We start from the raw sequence: 15,260 nt of genomic DNA, 5'->3' as shown, positions 1-15,260 counted from the left end.
TTTGTAGGTAGTTTTGTAAGGTTGACATGAAGTGAAGTTACCATAGTGATATCTGGTGAGGGATGAATATACTCATAGAAGGAAGAATATACAATGACCGAAGGATCGAACAGAGAGGAAAGATCATGGGATCTTCACGGGCCAAGGCAGTAAGGCAGTAACTTGTAAGGCCCATCGCTTTCCCTATAGTCTCGATTGTTCATCTTCAACCAGCACGTTCTACGAAGTAGGCTTCTCAATTCCCGTGAATCTTGAAATGTATCACCACCCATGTGATGTCGTGAATCCATCCAATAAACGTTTCAATCCTGCTGAGACCCTGGTCTCTCAGGGTCGTCCTCTGACTAGCTCTCATGCTTCCATCTCCTCAGGGGCTTGCATAGTTGCATCGGAGTCCGGTCAATCCCAGACGATTCTGATTAAATTTCTCCGTCAATTTAGGCAGTTAATCTACAAAGTACACTAGGCTCCTAAGATTGGCTCAGTACCGTGAGTCCTGCGCTCCCCACTCTCCACTGAAGCCACTAACACCATCAATGACGATCTTCAGGTCATAACGAATGAGATTGTTTCTMTGCCCTGCCTAGATAGCTTAATATCTGAACAGCCGGCGTTGTCCGTCCAATCCAGCCGGGTAGCAGGACAAGAATAGCCAGAAGGACAAGAGAAGTCTTGTCCTCTCTTGTCCTAAACAAGCAACATGCAACTGTGCCGTAGCATTCAAGGCTTCTGCGCTAACCTCCTGGATGGGTGCTTGGGCTGATTTGCTTCATTCGCCCCGCTACGCTATCTAGAACGGACAATCGCGGCCAGGGCGCCGTTCCATTTTTCTCTTGGCCTAGCCGGATGGGTGTGACAATTCGTCTTCGAGCCATGGGATAACGGCATGCATGTCCCTTGATCTTGTTGATCATCATCGTGACTTCCTGGATAAGAGATATGGCGTGAACGCTTAGGTGAAACTTGCTCCTCCTGACTCCGGAGTGACTCCGTCAGTACCTGCTATCTCTCCTAGGCTCATGGAAGAGAGCAAAAGTATAAAAAGGAGGCATGTTCACCACCTGTTGACGGAATCTCATCCTCATCCTCATTCAGCAAGAGTTTGAGATCTCTCTTCTGCTTTCTTCTCTTTCGTTTCTACGTCCCCCCGGTCCAGTCGTCAGTTGCTTCATCAAGATGGTCGTCTTTAGCAAAGTCACAGCTGTCGTCGTCGGTCTCTCGACCATTGCGTCTGCTGTCCCCGTGGTTCAGTCGCGCAAGGGCTTCACTATCAACCAAGTGGCCAAGCCTGTGGCCGACAATAAGACCGTCAATCTTCCAGCCCTTTATGCCAATGCTTTGTCCAAGTACGGCGCTCAAGTCCCTGCCAGTGTCAAGGCGGCTGCAAGCTCCGGCAGCGCTGTTACTACCCCCCAGCAATATGACACGGAATACCTGACTCCCGTCAAAGTCGGTGGAACAACTCTGAACTTGGACTTTGACACTGGCTCTGCAGATCTGTAAGCGCATCCTGTTCGTCCTTCCTGAAGTGAATTGACTAACTGTTGTAGCTGGGTCTTCTCCTCCGAGCTTCCTTCTTCCGAATCTAGCGGTCATTCCATCTACAAGCCATCCTCCACTGCCAAAAAGCTGAGTGGCTACTCCTGGCAGATCTCCTATGGTGATGGTAGCACTGCCAGCGGTGACGTCTACAAGGATGCCGTCACTGTGGGTGGTGTCACTGCCAGCAGCCAGGCTGTGGAGGCTGCCAAACAAGTCAGCTCTCAATTTGTGCAGGATACGGCCAACGATGGCCTGCTGGGCCTGGCATTCAGCTCCATCAACACAGGTGAGTTTCTGTCAAGATTTGCAGCTCCTCCCTCAGCCCCACTGACTCGGATCGATGCAGTCTCTCCCCAGCCTCAGACTACTTTCTTTGACACAGTCAAGTCTCAGTTGGACTCTCCTCTCTTTGCTGCAACCCTGAAGTACCACGCTCCAGGAACCTACGACTTTGGATACATTGACAACTCCAAGTACACGGGACAACTCACGTATACCAACGTCGATAGCTCCCAGGGTTTCTGGATGTTCACTGCTGATGGCTACGCTGTCGGCAACGGGGCTGCCAACGGCAACCAGATCAGCGGCATTGCTGGTATGTTTACCACTGTTTTGTTCGAAAAGTGCCAGACTGATCCATTTTAGACACTGGCACCACCCTCCTTCTGCTCGATGACAGCGTCGTTGCCGACTACTACGCGCAAGTTTCTGGGGCCGAAAACAACAGCCAATACGGTGGCTATGTCTTCCCCTGCTCCACCAGCCTTCCTTCCTTCACTACCGTCATCGGTGGCTACAACGCTGTCGTTCCTGGTAAATACATCAACTTCTCCCCCGTCACTACCGGCAGCTCCACCTGCTTCGGTGGTATCCAGAGCAACTCTGGCTTGGGATTCTCCATCTTCGGAGATATCTTCCTCAAGAGCCAGTACGTCGTCTTCGACTCTCAGGGCCCCAGACTCGGCTTTGCCGCTCAGGCTTAGATGAGAATGCACGCGGTTCTTGGGCTTTGAGGCCCAGCCTGGCCATATCTATAGGGTCTGTGCCCGCCGAGGATTATCTCGAGTTTAGTTCTTGTATATTCTTTTCGTTTAACACAGCAATGTGATTATGACCACAGACTCTTTCTATTTTGCATTAGCAAAGATAGTAACTATATGCTTCTTTTCTAAAATCCAGATGTATGTCGATTATACACGTTGGCCAGAGTATGTTGTGATGTGCAGGGCGCACGTGCGAGGACTGCCCTTCATCAACTGCGAGACGTCCGTTTCCTCTAAACGGACCCCGATTCCTCTGAGCTCGTGCACTTAAAGCATTACGATCTGTATAATTCCGGGTGGTAATATGGGTTGAGGAGGTAGACCAACGTCCGCTTGCATCTGGTTTGAGATCGAAGCGAAAAGGTCTGCTTCCTCCTCATCCAACAGTTATTGCGTGCAAGCCCCTGCTGCAAACCCTCCCATCCCTCCTGCTGTGTTATCAGAGTCATTCCAGACGAGCTCACCGCTTATGCTGGGGATGATTTGAAGCCAGCAGATAGTACGCCTCACATAATTCGCCCTGATGGAAGGTTAATGCAAGGGCGAAGAGTGAGGTAACACATATCACCTTGGACAGTCAGCCACAGTTCGCCACGAACATCTATATAAGGGTTGACTGCGGTTCAATTGCCAAGATGGCTTCATCTGGCAAGTTGCGCAAATCTGATCCGAAAGAATGGCGGAAAAAGTGATTCAACATGACGACGGGTCGTCCACGGATTACTCGACACCCGTCGTCGACTCACTCTCCGAGGATGAGCGCGAGATCGAGCCCAAACTACGTCGAAAGTTGGATATACGAATTATGCCTATTGCTGTTTTGATATATCTTCTCAACTTCATAGACCGGTATACCGCATCCACAGATCATGGAGAATTCGACTGACCTGCCTAGGTCAAACTATTCCGCAGCCCGTCTCCAGGGTCTAGAGCAGGATCTCCATCTCTCCGGCTCAGAATACCAGGTCGGGCTCTCGGTGTTCTTTGTGGGATATGTCCTTGGGCCTATTCCATCCAACCTTCTGCTGAATTATCTCGGCCGTCCGTCGGCTTATATCAGTCTCTTTGGAATCGCCTGGGGACTTGTGACGGTCTTGACCTCGCAGGTGAAGGGCTATGGATCCCTTGCTGCTTGCAGATTTATCCTGGGGGTAGTTGGTAAGCCCAGGCTTTCACTTTTTGGACGATTGGGGCCTGGACTGATTCCATGCATGAGATAGAGGCGCCCTTGTTCCCAGGTATCATGTTCTATCTCTCGGTACGTGAAGATCTCTCAAGAACATACAGGCCTGTCTCTGACATACACAGAAATGGTACACGCAGAGAGAATTGGGCGTGCGGATGACCATATTCTTTTCGGCCTCTCATATTGCCAATGCTTTTGGGAGCTTGATTGCCGCAGGCATACTGAACGGCCTGGACGGTCATCGGGGGTTATCCGCCTGGCAATGGCTGTATATCATCGAGGGGGCCAGTAAGCTACGCTCGCTCTACTGGCTGAAACACACTCACTAACTCTGGCAAGTCTCGGTCTTCGTCGGCTTCATCGCTTGGTACCTGCTGCCAGACTTTCCAGAGAACTGGCGTGCCTTATCCCCCGAGATGAAACACGTCGGTACGTCTCCTTCATCCACACTCTCTACACAATCACTGACAGAACCTACCAGCCGTCCGACGAATGGCCCTCCAAGCCGCTGAATCCGACCTAGACGAAGGCAATGCCGCTTCACAACTCACCGGCCTCAAGCTCGCCTTCGCAGACCCCAAACTCTACCTCTTCGCAGGCATCTACATCTGCATGATCGGCTCCGTCGGCTTCACCAACTTCTTCCCAACCCTCACCTCCTCCCTAGGCTACAACCACACCATCTCCCTCCTCCTCGCCGCCCCGCCCTTCATCTTCATGACCCTCTACAGCTACGTCCACAGCCTCCTCAGCGACCGCCTCCAATCCCGCTTCTGGTTCTTCATCTACCCGATCCCAATCGCCATCACCGGCCTCCTCCTGTTCATGAACACCGAGTCCCTCCCCGCGAAATACTTCGCCACTTTTCTCATGATGTTCTGCATCTGCATGAACGGCACAACGCTCAGCTGGGCCGCGAGCTCCATGCCCCGTCCCCCAGCCAAACGCGCCGTCGCCTACGCCTTCATGAACGGCGTCGGCAATACCACCGGCATCTGGACGCCGTTTACCTACCGCGACCGGGACTGGCCGCATTATCGGCTTGCGCTGGGCATCTGTATCGGGTTGCAGGTTGGGGCGGCGGTGCTGGGGACCTGGCTGCGGTTCGTCCTGGTGAGGGAGAATAAGCGGCTAGACAGGGAGGAGAGGGAGGCGGTGCAGGGCTTGCGGGGTGGGGTTGCGAGTGGGATTACGGGGTTTCGGTATATTGTGTGATAGTGGTTGGGTTTCTGGCGTAGACTGGATTGAGATTATAGACGCAACGGGGTGTATCGATTGAATTGGCTATCATAGTAGCAAAGGATAAAATGGATTGTCGTTCGCTCTAGCTTAGTGGTGCTTCGTTGCGTCGTAGGTTGATCCGCTGCTTTCACGATGACAGGGCTCGATGGCAGGACAACAAGATAAAATGTGAGCCGGGATTTGCTCGGATTGATATTCACAAGTCAGCAACCGCTATATCCACTGCGTACATTATATGCATCTAAGTACAGTTCTATGAACGAGATATAGACATGTCCCGGCTAAGCGAAGAGTGGAGAGAATCAATCACTGGAGTTAGTCCTTCCTGTACGTCTCCAGGGGATTGAATAGAACGAAAAACAAAGGCTTTCGCGGAAAAAGATAACCCCCAGACATGACCGTATACGCCGTCCGGGTATGACGCAACAGAATCAAATATCCTGAGAATCCAGAGCCCATATCTCCCAGTGTTGCAACACCTCCCACCCCACACGTCGGACCCGCCGTCTCCAGATCCGGCCATCCTTGCGGATCTGTGTCTGTAAGCATGGGTCCGAATCATCCATCCTTGGTTCCCAGTTCTTCACCAGCCGTGCAGGCGGGGAGCTATCTTGCCGCGGACGTTTTCCTAGAAGAGACGGCGGTTGACTAGTTTGAGAAGACTCGGCGGTGACGGGCGTACCGTTAGGTGTCGGCGTGAGAGAATCCTGTGGCTGCGAGGACGGTCGATCATCGGCCATGAGGCTCTGGTCCAGTTGGCCGTTGACTACTGGACTGGCTGAGGAGGAGGCAGCTGTGGGCGTCGGGGGTTGCGCCTCCGGGTTGGGACCTGCATTGTCTGCAGGGACCGTGTAGTAATCTCCTAGTTGCCAGGCTTTGCGGCCCATGCCGATAACCTTCAGCTGGCGGAATAGATTCTGATCCGCTAGCGACTCGCTGAGCTTTTCCATAAGGATCTGGTCGTCCAACTCGACTATATCGGCAAGAGTCCGTGCCGACGAGAAAAGATGTGATGTAGACGACGAAAACTTCGACGAGTACCTGGGAACAGTCTTCACTTGTCCTGATAAATCGTTTCCTGCCGAAGACGATCCTGGACCAGTCGGAACCAGCAGGCGAACAGCGACTAGATTGCGAAGAAACGGGAGTACAAGACCCAATGTATCCATACTGGAAAGCTCCGCTGCCAAAGCCAGTTGCTCCAGTTGCGGACTGGCATGAACAAGACGGGCTATTGTGGACGCTGAGAGTGGCCAGCGGGAGGGGAGCAGAAGATGGCGTAGGGTTGCGCAATGGTTCGTGATGATGTTATTCAGGTAGAGATCACGAATGCTAGCCTGCACGCCAGTATTCGACACCGGCGAAGCGACAGGGGTTTCCTCAGTGGAGGCGCTCAGAGTTGAATTATTGGTGGTATGATCCAAGGACGGCGGCGTGAGCGCCGAAGACGGGAGTAATCGCTGGGGCGAGTTGACATTATCCGATGAATCTCGCGATGCATTGACGAAATACAACTTCTCCAGGCCAGTGAAATAAGACAAAAACTCGGCATGTCTCCTCGAGGTGCAATCTTGTCTGAACGACTTGAAATTCACTTGAAAGGGAGGCGGCCCTTTCGGCCAGCTGCTATCAAAAAAAGTATTCAGCGATTTGGCGCTCTCCGATCCGCATTCGCTGAGAAACGTCATATCTTCGAGCGCAGTTTGGTCAAACGCAATCTGCACATCCTCGCTGTGGCGGGCATATAGATTCTGAAGCGCCAGCTTCTTGATCTTCAACGGCTGCCTAGCGGCAATGCACTTGCGGAAGTAATCATGCAGCATGACGCTGGGCTCCTGCTCCATGCGCATACGCGGCGACCAGTGCATCTTGAGCTCCCGCAGTTTCTTACACTTCCACAACAACGTCGAGATATCATCGGGATAGCACAGCGGATCGATATGCGTGAGCTTTAATGAGCGCAGGTGAGGCATCGGCGGGATAACGATCGTCGGCCGTGGATGCCGACTCGAGGGAAACCGCACAGTGAGCGAGGTGAGCTTTGGCCGCTGCGCCAGCCCCAAGTACACCGTCTCGAGCATCTTCGTGCTCAGCTCCCAGCGGAAACTCTCCAGCTCCGTCGTCCGATCGACGGCCGCCCGCACCGCGATGTTCAACATCATAGACGAGTCCGGCACCCGGCCGACCCGCGCGTGTTCTTCCAGCTCATCCTCCCGCCAGTCTCCGCGCAGCGTCAGCGACCGCACTAGCGAGGCGTAGGGTCTCGTAATGACAGCATTGAGACCCATCGAGAAGGGGCTGGCGCTGCCGATTCCTTCCGGCTCATCCCCGCGGTATCGGATTTTGTCGTAGGAGGTCAAGGTGATGTGTCTGTAGAGCTGCGGGAGGGCCATGTAATTGAGGACCCGGCATGTTCGGCACAGACGGGCAATGTCGCCGGTATTGTCGAGCTATATGTATCAAATTGTGTCAATTTTCATCACTTGCTATTTTAAATCAATACGTTCTGGAACACGTACCTGAGCTATAATGAGAGCGAGCACATTCAGCGGTAGAACTAACAGTGACGCACCATGCGGTCGCTCCGCCGTGATGCTGGCATCAAACATATTCCGATTGACGGCCGCCATGATGCGACGCCCGACAATGGAGTCGCGGCATTGACTGACTGAAGGTAGGGTCCTGGGCAAAAGAGCGATGCATCGAGGTATGACCGAAGATCGCTGCAGAAGGATGATGACGATTCGGTCGAGGCGGTGCGGAAAGCAACTTTTTCGATCTGCACGGATCTATGAGTTTCCGAGAGATGTCTTGTGAAGCTTAATTAGGCTACAATGCTAAGGTCCTATTTAATCACCACGGTGGTCTACGAAGCGCCGAGAACGTCAAGCACATCGAAACATTTAAAAGATTTATGCACTTTGTTATGGTTATATGACAGAAATATTTCAAGGGTATCTTTTACACAGCGAGGCCTCCTTCTGTAAACCCGCCAGTTGCTCTAAATTTCCCAGACATTCAAGTAATGTGCACTTCATAGGCGATAAGACGCTGTGCACATCGTTCCAGCTCGTAAGTAAAGTGGCAATATATCATCGAAAGAGAAAAAGAAACCTGATTACCCCGTGGTGAATGATCCCCGACTCCTCGCTAAATTAACAGTCGAAAGGGTAATAGAATGCAAACAGACCCAGGCCAATAAGAACGATAACAAGTAAAGATCTGCGTGACGTCAACAGCTATCTCTCGGATCATGTGCGGTCTTGACTGGGATCATCCCGAGGACTGTCGCGAGTCGGGGACCGTTGCTGATCCTGCCGTGACGGCGCCGATGACGGAGGCTGCTCGGTTGGAGCGCTATTTTGACTCTTGTGCACAGCATCAGGAACGTCGTGTTCCGCAGGTCCACCGGCTGCCTCATCAACAGGTTGAGCGTCTACATTGTGGGCCGTGTTCGCTGCTGCAGCTTGTTGCTGTGCATGATGATCATCAGGCACGATAAGCGCCGCTGTTTCAGGATCGTAGCGCAGTTCATAGTTGCCATTGCCGAGAATTGAGTCCCCTTCAGGCAGACTCCACGGAGCGGCAGTTCGAGTCTGCGGCTGGATCACCCTCACTGGCAGATTGGAGCGGTCGGAACGAACGACACGACTGGACGTCGGTTCCAGTATGTTTGCATCGTTCAGCCATTGCGGGGACCACGTATCCTGGCCCCGGCGTCTGGCAGGAATGACGGTCACGGGCAGGGAAGCATCCGCGTCTCGCCTATCGGAGCCGGGCCTGAGCCTGAAGTTGAATGGGAACAACTGTCCGTGTTTGCTGCTCGCAGCACGCTGCTTGTCACTTTCCTCGTCATACAGATCTTCCTGCGCAGTCGAAGGATCCTCGTCCGCCTGTGCTGAGGCAACTTCTCTGGGCAGAGACACACGTCTCTTCTTGAAGGGATTGAGAATCGTTCGCCAACGGTGGTCCATATTCACGATCTGAGGTGACTCTTCGCGGGTCTGCTGCGCTGAAAGACGCGGCTGAGCAACGTCAGCTTCTCCTTCTTCGGTTCTCATGGTCATTTCCTTCAACTGGTCTGTCTCGTATTCATCTTCCTCATCCATGTGAGGCATCACGACAGGAGGCGTCGGGCTAGACACTGGGTGGTAATGGACATTATACACGGTGCTGGCTGCACTTGTGGTATCCGCCCGACTAACTGGAGTAGCAGCCGCGGGGGGTGGTGTCGGTCGGCCAGCTCCATGACGCCGCACACCGGAACCAACTGTTTTGCGCTGTTTGTCCGGCTTGCGGTTACCACGGGGTAGACCAACCCTTGTGCGCAGAGGTCGATGTGCCAACCCGATGACCCCTCCCCATCCCGAGGACGTACCGGCTCCCCCGCCCCGGTCGCCTCCGCCATAGGTCTGGCGAGGCCAGTCGACCTCTTCCGATGGTGTGACTTCCAGCATTTCGTCTCCGTCGAATAACTCCCTCCCGAGAATGCCATCCTTCCTTTCGTCACGTTCCAGTGCTTCAATTCGTTCCACCCACTCCCAAACCACAACGCTCGCGGCTGCTGACCCGACCCATCGTATGTAGGTACCCCAACCGGCAATCTCTTCTTTGGCGATATCCAAAACGAAGAAAATGACAGGTATGAGAACAGCACACAAAGACAAAAGCGCGACCAAGCAGATATTCCTCATCTTGGGGTGAAAGAAGGCATATCGGTGTTTGGATAGTGAATAGAAGATCACCCATGCCGCGTATAGAAGATTGAGAGCCAGCTCAAACAGATAGCTGAGCGCGGGAATCGCATCGTCGTAGAGTCGGGGCCGCGTGGTATTGGTCTTGACCAAAAACTTGTCCAGAATGCTGAATATCGTGTCCAAGACAATTAACGCGAATCCGGCCCATTTGATCATGATTTTCTCCTTATGTCGCGGGAATAACCGTATCAGCGTCTGCACCTGGGCCAGCCATAGAAACGTGCTTGATATAACTCTGACCACGCGGATCTCCGTGCCATCGATGACCTCCTCGGTGAGCGCGTCGGCATCGGAATAACCGTAGTTATACTGCCGCTCAGCGACCCGGAACGAGTCCGCAGACGCGATAGTCAACGATACAGCCACCAATATCGCAGCTACTTTCTGTAGCCAAGGTCTTCCACCAACACCAACCACCGAGGAATTGCCGCTATACGATCCGCTGATCATGCCATGGCGCCCCAAGAAATTGGCGCCGCCCCCCGGACCTCCAACATAGAACGTTCGTGGTGTGATGAGTAGTATTATGACGAGGAGATAACTCACGACGGTTGCGCAGCCGATAGCGTACAACTGCGGTGTGACGGAAGAGTAGAAGGGATCGCGGGTGTCAAGGAGGGGAGATGGCTGTCGAGCATCGGTTGGTTGACTTGTACATACGGGCTCGAAAATGGCATTTTCTGTGAGGGTGATTGCAAAGGATCGGTTAAGATAGACATACCCTAGAAGCATGCGCAACGGACGCGACAGTCAGCTAGAGTTGAGAGAGATCTAGGGCGCCTACAGCGACATCATAGAACAAGTAACTGCACAACACGATTGATTAATGATGATCACGTACCATCGCTAGGAAGCAGAAAGGGAGTGCAGCCTGACGAATAGGATTTGGTGGTCGTCGTCGTTGGATTAGCCGCCCATATTTGGCGGGGAGTTAGACGAGCATCATCCCCCATGGTCAGGCAGACTCTTGAAGACGTCTTACGTCGTCGTCGTCGGTTGCGAGGGATTCATAAAAGCCGGGATATCGTGCGATAAGACTGCTTCTCGATGACCATTAATGCAAACAGATGGAAATTGCCTCAAACCCCCATAATGGCACTGATCTAATGAATGTGGTCATTCGCGAGTGGTCGGATCTCTATACGGCGGTAGCAACAGACAAGTCTGGAGGCGCAAGGAGTATCGAAATCGCCCACGTGCTATGAGAATCGGTATTGAAAGATGATCAAGCAGGGTAGGCAAGACAAAATGTTAAACAAGAATGGTGGAAAATGCTTGTTCGACAATTGGGTTGCGGAGGTGCGCATAGGTCGTATTCGCCAGGCTACCTTAAGGAGAGACGAGGCCAAGACTTGGTGCGATCTGATGTACCATCCGCCACCGCGGTCCAGATCTCTTATAGCCGTTGAACAACTGCACAGTAAGCCAACATTTACAGCCGACGAGCAGATTTCCTCCGAGCAAATGATTGTTTTGTGGTATGGTAGATATTTAGTTCTAATAGCTACGGAGCAAGTTGGCCTCCAGATTTGCTGGACTGCCGCTGTCTTTGGTACAGTTCGACTCCGAACGCCTCATCACTACCTTTTTAAGGGCATTTGCATCAAACTCAGTAGCTCCTATGTTCTATTGCTTGTCTCCTGTCGACGAATCTAGAACTCCTCGTCCTAAGCCTTTGTGAGGTAAAGTGTTTCACAGCAGCCATGTGCATGCATGTKAGTATACTACCCGTCGACGGTAGTCTAGAGCGCTCATTCAGCTCCATGATGTCCGACATGCTGACAGGAATGGGGTGCATCCTCTTTCATGAAACCTATCCAGCTGCCTGCTGTATCTTTAACCCCAGTAAATCGTGGAAACGAGTTAACAAGACGGTTCATGCCTGAAGGACCATTCCAAGCTGCCCCGACATATATCCTGATGTATCCGGATCAGTGACTCTGTGTCTATTACCTAGACAGGCGATATAGAATATCCTCACAGTTGACTTATTTCTATCCTACAGCTTCAGGTAATTGCACGTAAGTACGGAGTAATTACGGCAAAAGATATGTGCAACCTTGAACCTTAAATTCCCAATCACCTGAGCCACTACAAGCCGACTCCTTGGATCGGCTAACCGGAGTGTTTTTGACTCTCCAGCTGATAGAACGGCTTCATTCGTTAGCCTTTTTTTGTCGTGAATTGGTAAGCGTGATGGGTTCTGAAAACGTTGGGTCACTCGCCAAAGTGCATGTGTAGCTTGACATTCGGGATAGGATGATTTTCATGCAATCCTACAGGAAATATGATAGAACACCATCTTCTAAATGGACAGACCATAGAATAGATGTGAGTTGAGAATGTGAATCTCGTCATATTTCTTGACGTCGATGCGTATATATATATATTGCCCGATAATTCGGCAAAATTCCAGATGTCGCTAAAACAAGATCCAACGCCGGAGCCAGGGATTACCCTCGCTCAATGCTGACGGGTGAAGACCGTAACAGAAGATGCGGAGGATTGAAAACAAATCAAATAATAAGCCGTCCAGTAGAACGCCCCGGGAAAAGAAGGTAGCAAGGAAATGGACTTGTTTCGTCATCCTGACAGAGGGAAGTATCTCTCATCCAAACGCAGACAAGACCTCCAAAGAATCTGCTTGACGGATTGATGCACTGTCGATTTCTGGGAAGCACCTGTCGATCCGTGGCGACCTGGGCCGATATCATCTCGGCGGCTGGCCATATGACATCTGCAAGGGCGCTGCATAGGGTGATACGAGTGCCTGCCCCGTTGCCCAAGCAACTCTTTGTCGCTCTTCTTCCCGAGTTTTGAATTCCTTTTCGTCTTGTATGAGCGTGCAGCATGTGCAGCATGTCGCTCGCACACAATCAGACCCAATGTTGCCACTGATACCGTACGCTTTGCGTGTCCGTGCGTGCTGCACAGTAGCCAGCAGCCCTATTTCAAAATCAGTATCGAACTTTTGCTGTCAGCATGATTAAAGAAACTCACATTGACATCCGCATAGCAAGGCCATTGCCGTACACGAGCCGTTGCATGTCTCGTGACCTAGCATGTTGGTTGGGTTCTCGTTTTTCGCTTTCATCGAAAGGCGATACTGCGTCCTCCCGTAGAGTATACAAGGACACAAAAGTCCAAGACAGCATGTTCCAATGCTGGAACATTCACATAGACCATGACTCCATGTTCCACCCTTGATGACCTGGTTGGGGTGTGCAATCTGGCCTGGTTGATGATAGGACATTGGCGTAGATGGATGTGGCGCGGTGGTCGTGATGGGTGGAGGAAAGCGTGGCAGGCGGGGAGAATGCAATGGGTTCTCGTCAGGTGCAACAGTTATCTTTCGAGACTCAGAGACTTTACCTGCCGCCTCAGGGTCCACCTTGACTGGAAGTGGATCGGGGCCAGCGCTGTACGAGTATGCTGGTGCAACCGTATCGAACTGCGCTTGTTGTGGCGCATCCTCTGCATAGGGAGCATAATGCGCAGGGTGCTGCTCAATAGGTGGATCACCGGGGTAGTCAGACGCAGCAGACTCGTACTGAAGTTGAGCTTTTTCATTGAACGATGGTTGGACGTCTTCTATCGAGGTGACCTGCTGCTGAACCGGACAAGCATCGGCTTTTGTCTCTGACTCTGGCGGCGGTACTTGTCCCTCTATCCTTTGTCGGGAAGGATGCATTTCCAACGGCGTCTCAATGAATGAGTATCTTTGAGTTCCCACACCAAAGGAGGTGTCCAATCGTAATGGACGGTCCATTGTGGTAATATACTTGCTTCGAGCGACGAACGCCTCTAATCTCCCGTACGGACTGAAAATGCTTAGTTGAGCATAAGCAACCGCTTGGCGACAACCAAAGCGCTCTCGACAGGATTAAGGTTGCTGTGCGTGCGCTTCGTTCAGCCTGCTGCCGTCAGCTTCATCGCATGCATCAAAATCGCGCAGGCTCTCCTCGCTCCTTGATAGAGGAGGCCAGAAACAACAGGTAACGGAAATTCGGGCTTCTGAAACGAGACGCAAATGCAATGATATGATCCGGCGACATCAAATCGGGGTGATAGAGCCATTAAGTGTGTACTTCATGGAGTAACAGGCACAACTAAGTGGAGACCAAAAGCGCTCAGATGTACTTCGATCAAGCTGCGGGGTGGATGCTTGGTCTCCAAGTGGTCAGAATTCGATGTATCTTGTGCTTGGGATTATGGGAGCTTGTTGCACCGACTGCTTAGCCTGCAGCAGGCGCCATCACTTCTCGCCAGTCACAGCGGTGATCTGCTAGGCGCCCGTTCGGAACATCCCGTTGGACAGCTTCTCATCACATCACTTCCTTGTCGCTATCACATTGGATAGTGCCGAAAACAGCGTTCTACCAATGATGACGGAAGATCAGAAGCAATCTGGACGTAAGTTCACTACGCCGCAATATTGTGACACTTTGAGGGGAAACTGCCTCGTATTCGAGATCTAGGTTTTATTGGATTCTTACGCAGAGAGCGAATGTGTGATTCTTCTGCCTGGTTGCAGACAGGATGAGAACAAAACAGCCAATGAGAGAAAGCGAATCAGAGTGAGACTTGACATTGTTACCTTTATTCTTGATAGGAAAGGAGCTGGTGCGAATTAGTCGTGTTGCGTGTCAATGCTCGAGACACGAGGGGGAAAGTGAAAACATGTATAACCAAGCCAACTGGCTCACTCCTTCAACCTCACTCATGTTGCAACCCGTACATCTTAATACTACGTCTTAGCTGATTGAATACCATTGCAAGCTTGGGCTTCATATTCTCAATTTTCCACATTTACTTGTTTGGACTCGCTGGGTACCAATCGATTATCACCAAAACTATGACTTAAGTGCGGTGCTTTTCATGGATTTTGTCTATTCGAAGACTAGTAGTATTTTCAATGTAGAATAGCTCTCTTAGGCCAATTTAAAGGGTAGGTAAGTACTATATTTCCTAGCGGCTATTATATTAGTACAATACACTCACCTTGAAGGCCATGAGGGGTCGCAAGAGGCTTCTTCATACAGTATCTTATAAGCAGGAGGGGTAATCCAAAGATCCTTGGGAGCTGATGAGGAAATCTCCCTTGCATACAAACTGCACCAAAACGGGAGGAACACCAGGGAGCTTGTCGCTCAAAGTAAACTGGTCGCTTAGGTCCGCTCCAAGGCCAGGTATGTGCAACAAGACGAAGAGAGAAAAATGGCAGCTCTTGGCAGAAGAGACGCCATAGGTCGAATATATTGCGCCTGCCCTGAGCGTCTACATCTCCTGTTTCCGAGCCAGGCAATGCAATTTCAGCCAGAAGCACTATGGCCACAAGTAGCACCGCAGTGATTGATGGAACGTAGTGTGCTGCATCAAAGTCTTTACCTTCGGAACGAGGTCTCAAGGGCCCGGATGCATAACTGCACGCAGAAGTGTTCCAGATAAGGAATACAGATATCGAGAACGATCGGCTGTAGATTGATCGGG

At 51.7% G+C, this 15,260-nt stretch overlaps 5 protein-coding genes across 5 annotated transcripts; 2 read left to right on the top strand and 3 right to left on the bottom strand.

Annotated features, from left to right (window-relative positions):
* Nucleotides 1-1,176: 1,176 nt before the first annotated feature.
* Nucleotides 1,177-2,525, top strand: Asppvi_005152 (pepsin-like aspartic protease; the record flags this gene model as incomplete). The annotated part of the gene is made up of 4 exons (XM_043301078.1): nucleotides 1,177-1,499; nucleotides 1,551-1,828; nucleotides 1,889-2,137; nucleotides 2,188-2,525. The coding sequence occupies 4 exons, from the start codon at nucleotides 1,177-1,179 to the stop codon at nucleotides 2,523-2,525; spliced, it is 1,188 nt and encodes a 395-aa protein (XP_043157013.1).
* Nucleotides 2,526-3,261: 736 nt separating this feature from the next.
* On the top strand, nucleotides 3,262-4,986 carry Asppvi_005151 (MFS transporter; the record flags this gene model as incomplete). Its single annotated transcript, XM_043301077.1, has 6 exons — nucleotides 3,262-3,434; nucleotides 3,481-3,743; nucleotides 3,806-3,843; nucleotides 3,894-4,059; nucleotides 4,111-4,200; nucleotides 4,253-4,986. 6 exons carry the CDS (start codon nucleotides 3,262-3,264, stop codon nucleotides 4,984-4,986), a joined length of 1,464 nt encoding a protein of 487 aa, XP_043157012.1.
* A 458-nt stretch (nucleotides 4,987-5,444) lies between these two features.
* Nucleotides 5,445-7,643, bottom strand: Asppvi_005150 (uncharacterized protein; the record flags this gene model as incomplete). The annotated part of the gene is made up of 2 exons (XM_043301076.1): nucleotides 5,445-7,463; nucleotides 7,533-7,643. The coding sequence occupies 2 exons, from the start codon at nucleotides 7,641-7,643 to the stop codon at nucleotides 5,445-5,447; spliced, it is 2,130 nt and encodes a 709-aa protein (XP_043157011.1).
* A 621-nt stretch (nucleotides 7,644-8,264) lies between these two features.
* On the bottom strand, nucleotides 8,265-10,723 carry Asppvi_005149 (PalH/RIM21 family protein; the record flags this gene model as incomplete). The annotated part of the gene is made up of 2 exons (XM_043301075.1): nucleotides 8,265-10,492; nucleotides 10,612-10,723. The coding sequence occupies 2 exons, from the start codon at nucleotides 10,721-10,723 to the stop codon at nucleotides 8,265-8,267; spliced, it is 2,340 nt and encodes a 779-aa protein (XP_043157010.1).
* A 1,757-nt stretch (nucleotides 10,724-12,480) lies between these two features.
* Asppvi_005148 (DUF614 domain protein) lies at nucleotides 12,481-13,539 on the bottom strand (the record flags this gene model as incomplete). Its single annotated transcript, XM_043301074.1, has 2 exons — nucleotides 12,481-12,716; nucleotides 12,771-13,539. 2 exons carry the CDS (start codon nucleotides 13,537-13,539, stop codon nucleotides 12,481-12,483), a joined length of 1,005 nt encoding a protein of 334 aa, XP_043157009.1.
* Nucleotides 13,540-15,260: the final 1,721 nt, after the last annotated feature.

The sequence above is a fragment of the Aspergillus pseudoviridinutans genome (assembly GCF_018340605.1).
Source record: "Aspergillus pseudoviridinutans IFM 55266 DNA, scaffold_3, whole genome shotgun sequence".
In the NCBI taxonomy this organism is placed as follows: Eukaryota; Fungi; Ascomycota; class Eurotiomycetes; order Eurotiales; family Aspergillaceae; genus Aspergillus; species Aspergillus pseudoviridinutans.
Note: the sequence above shows the minus strand (reverse complement) of the source record. Positions and strands in the feature narration are given on the sequence as shown.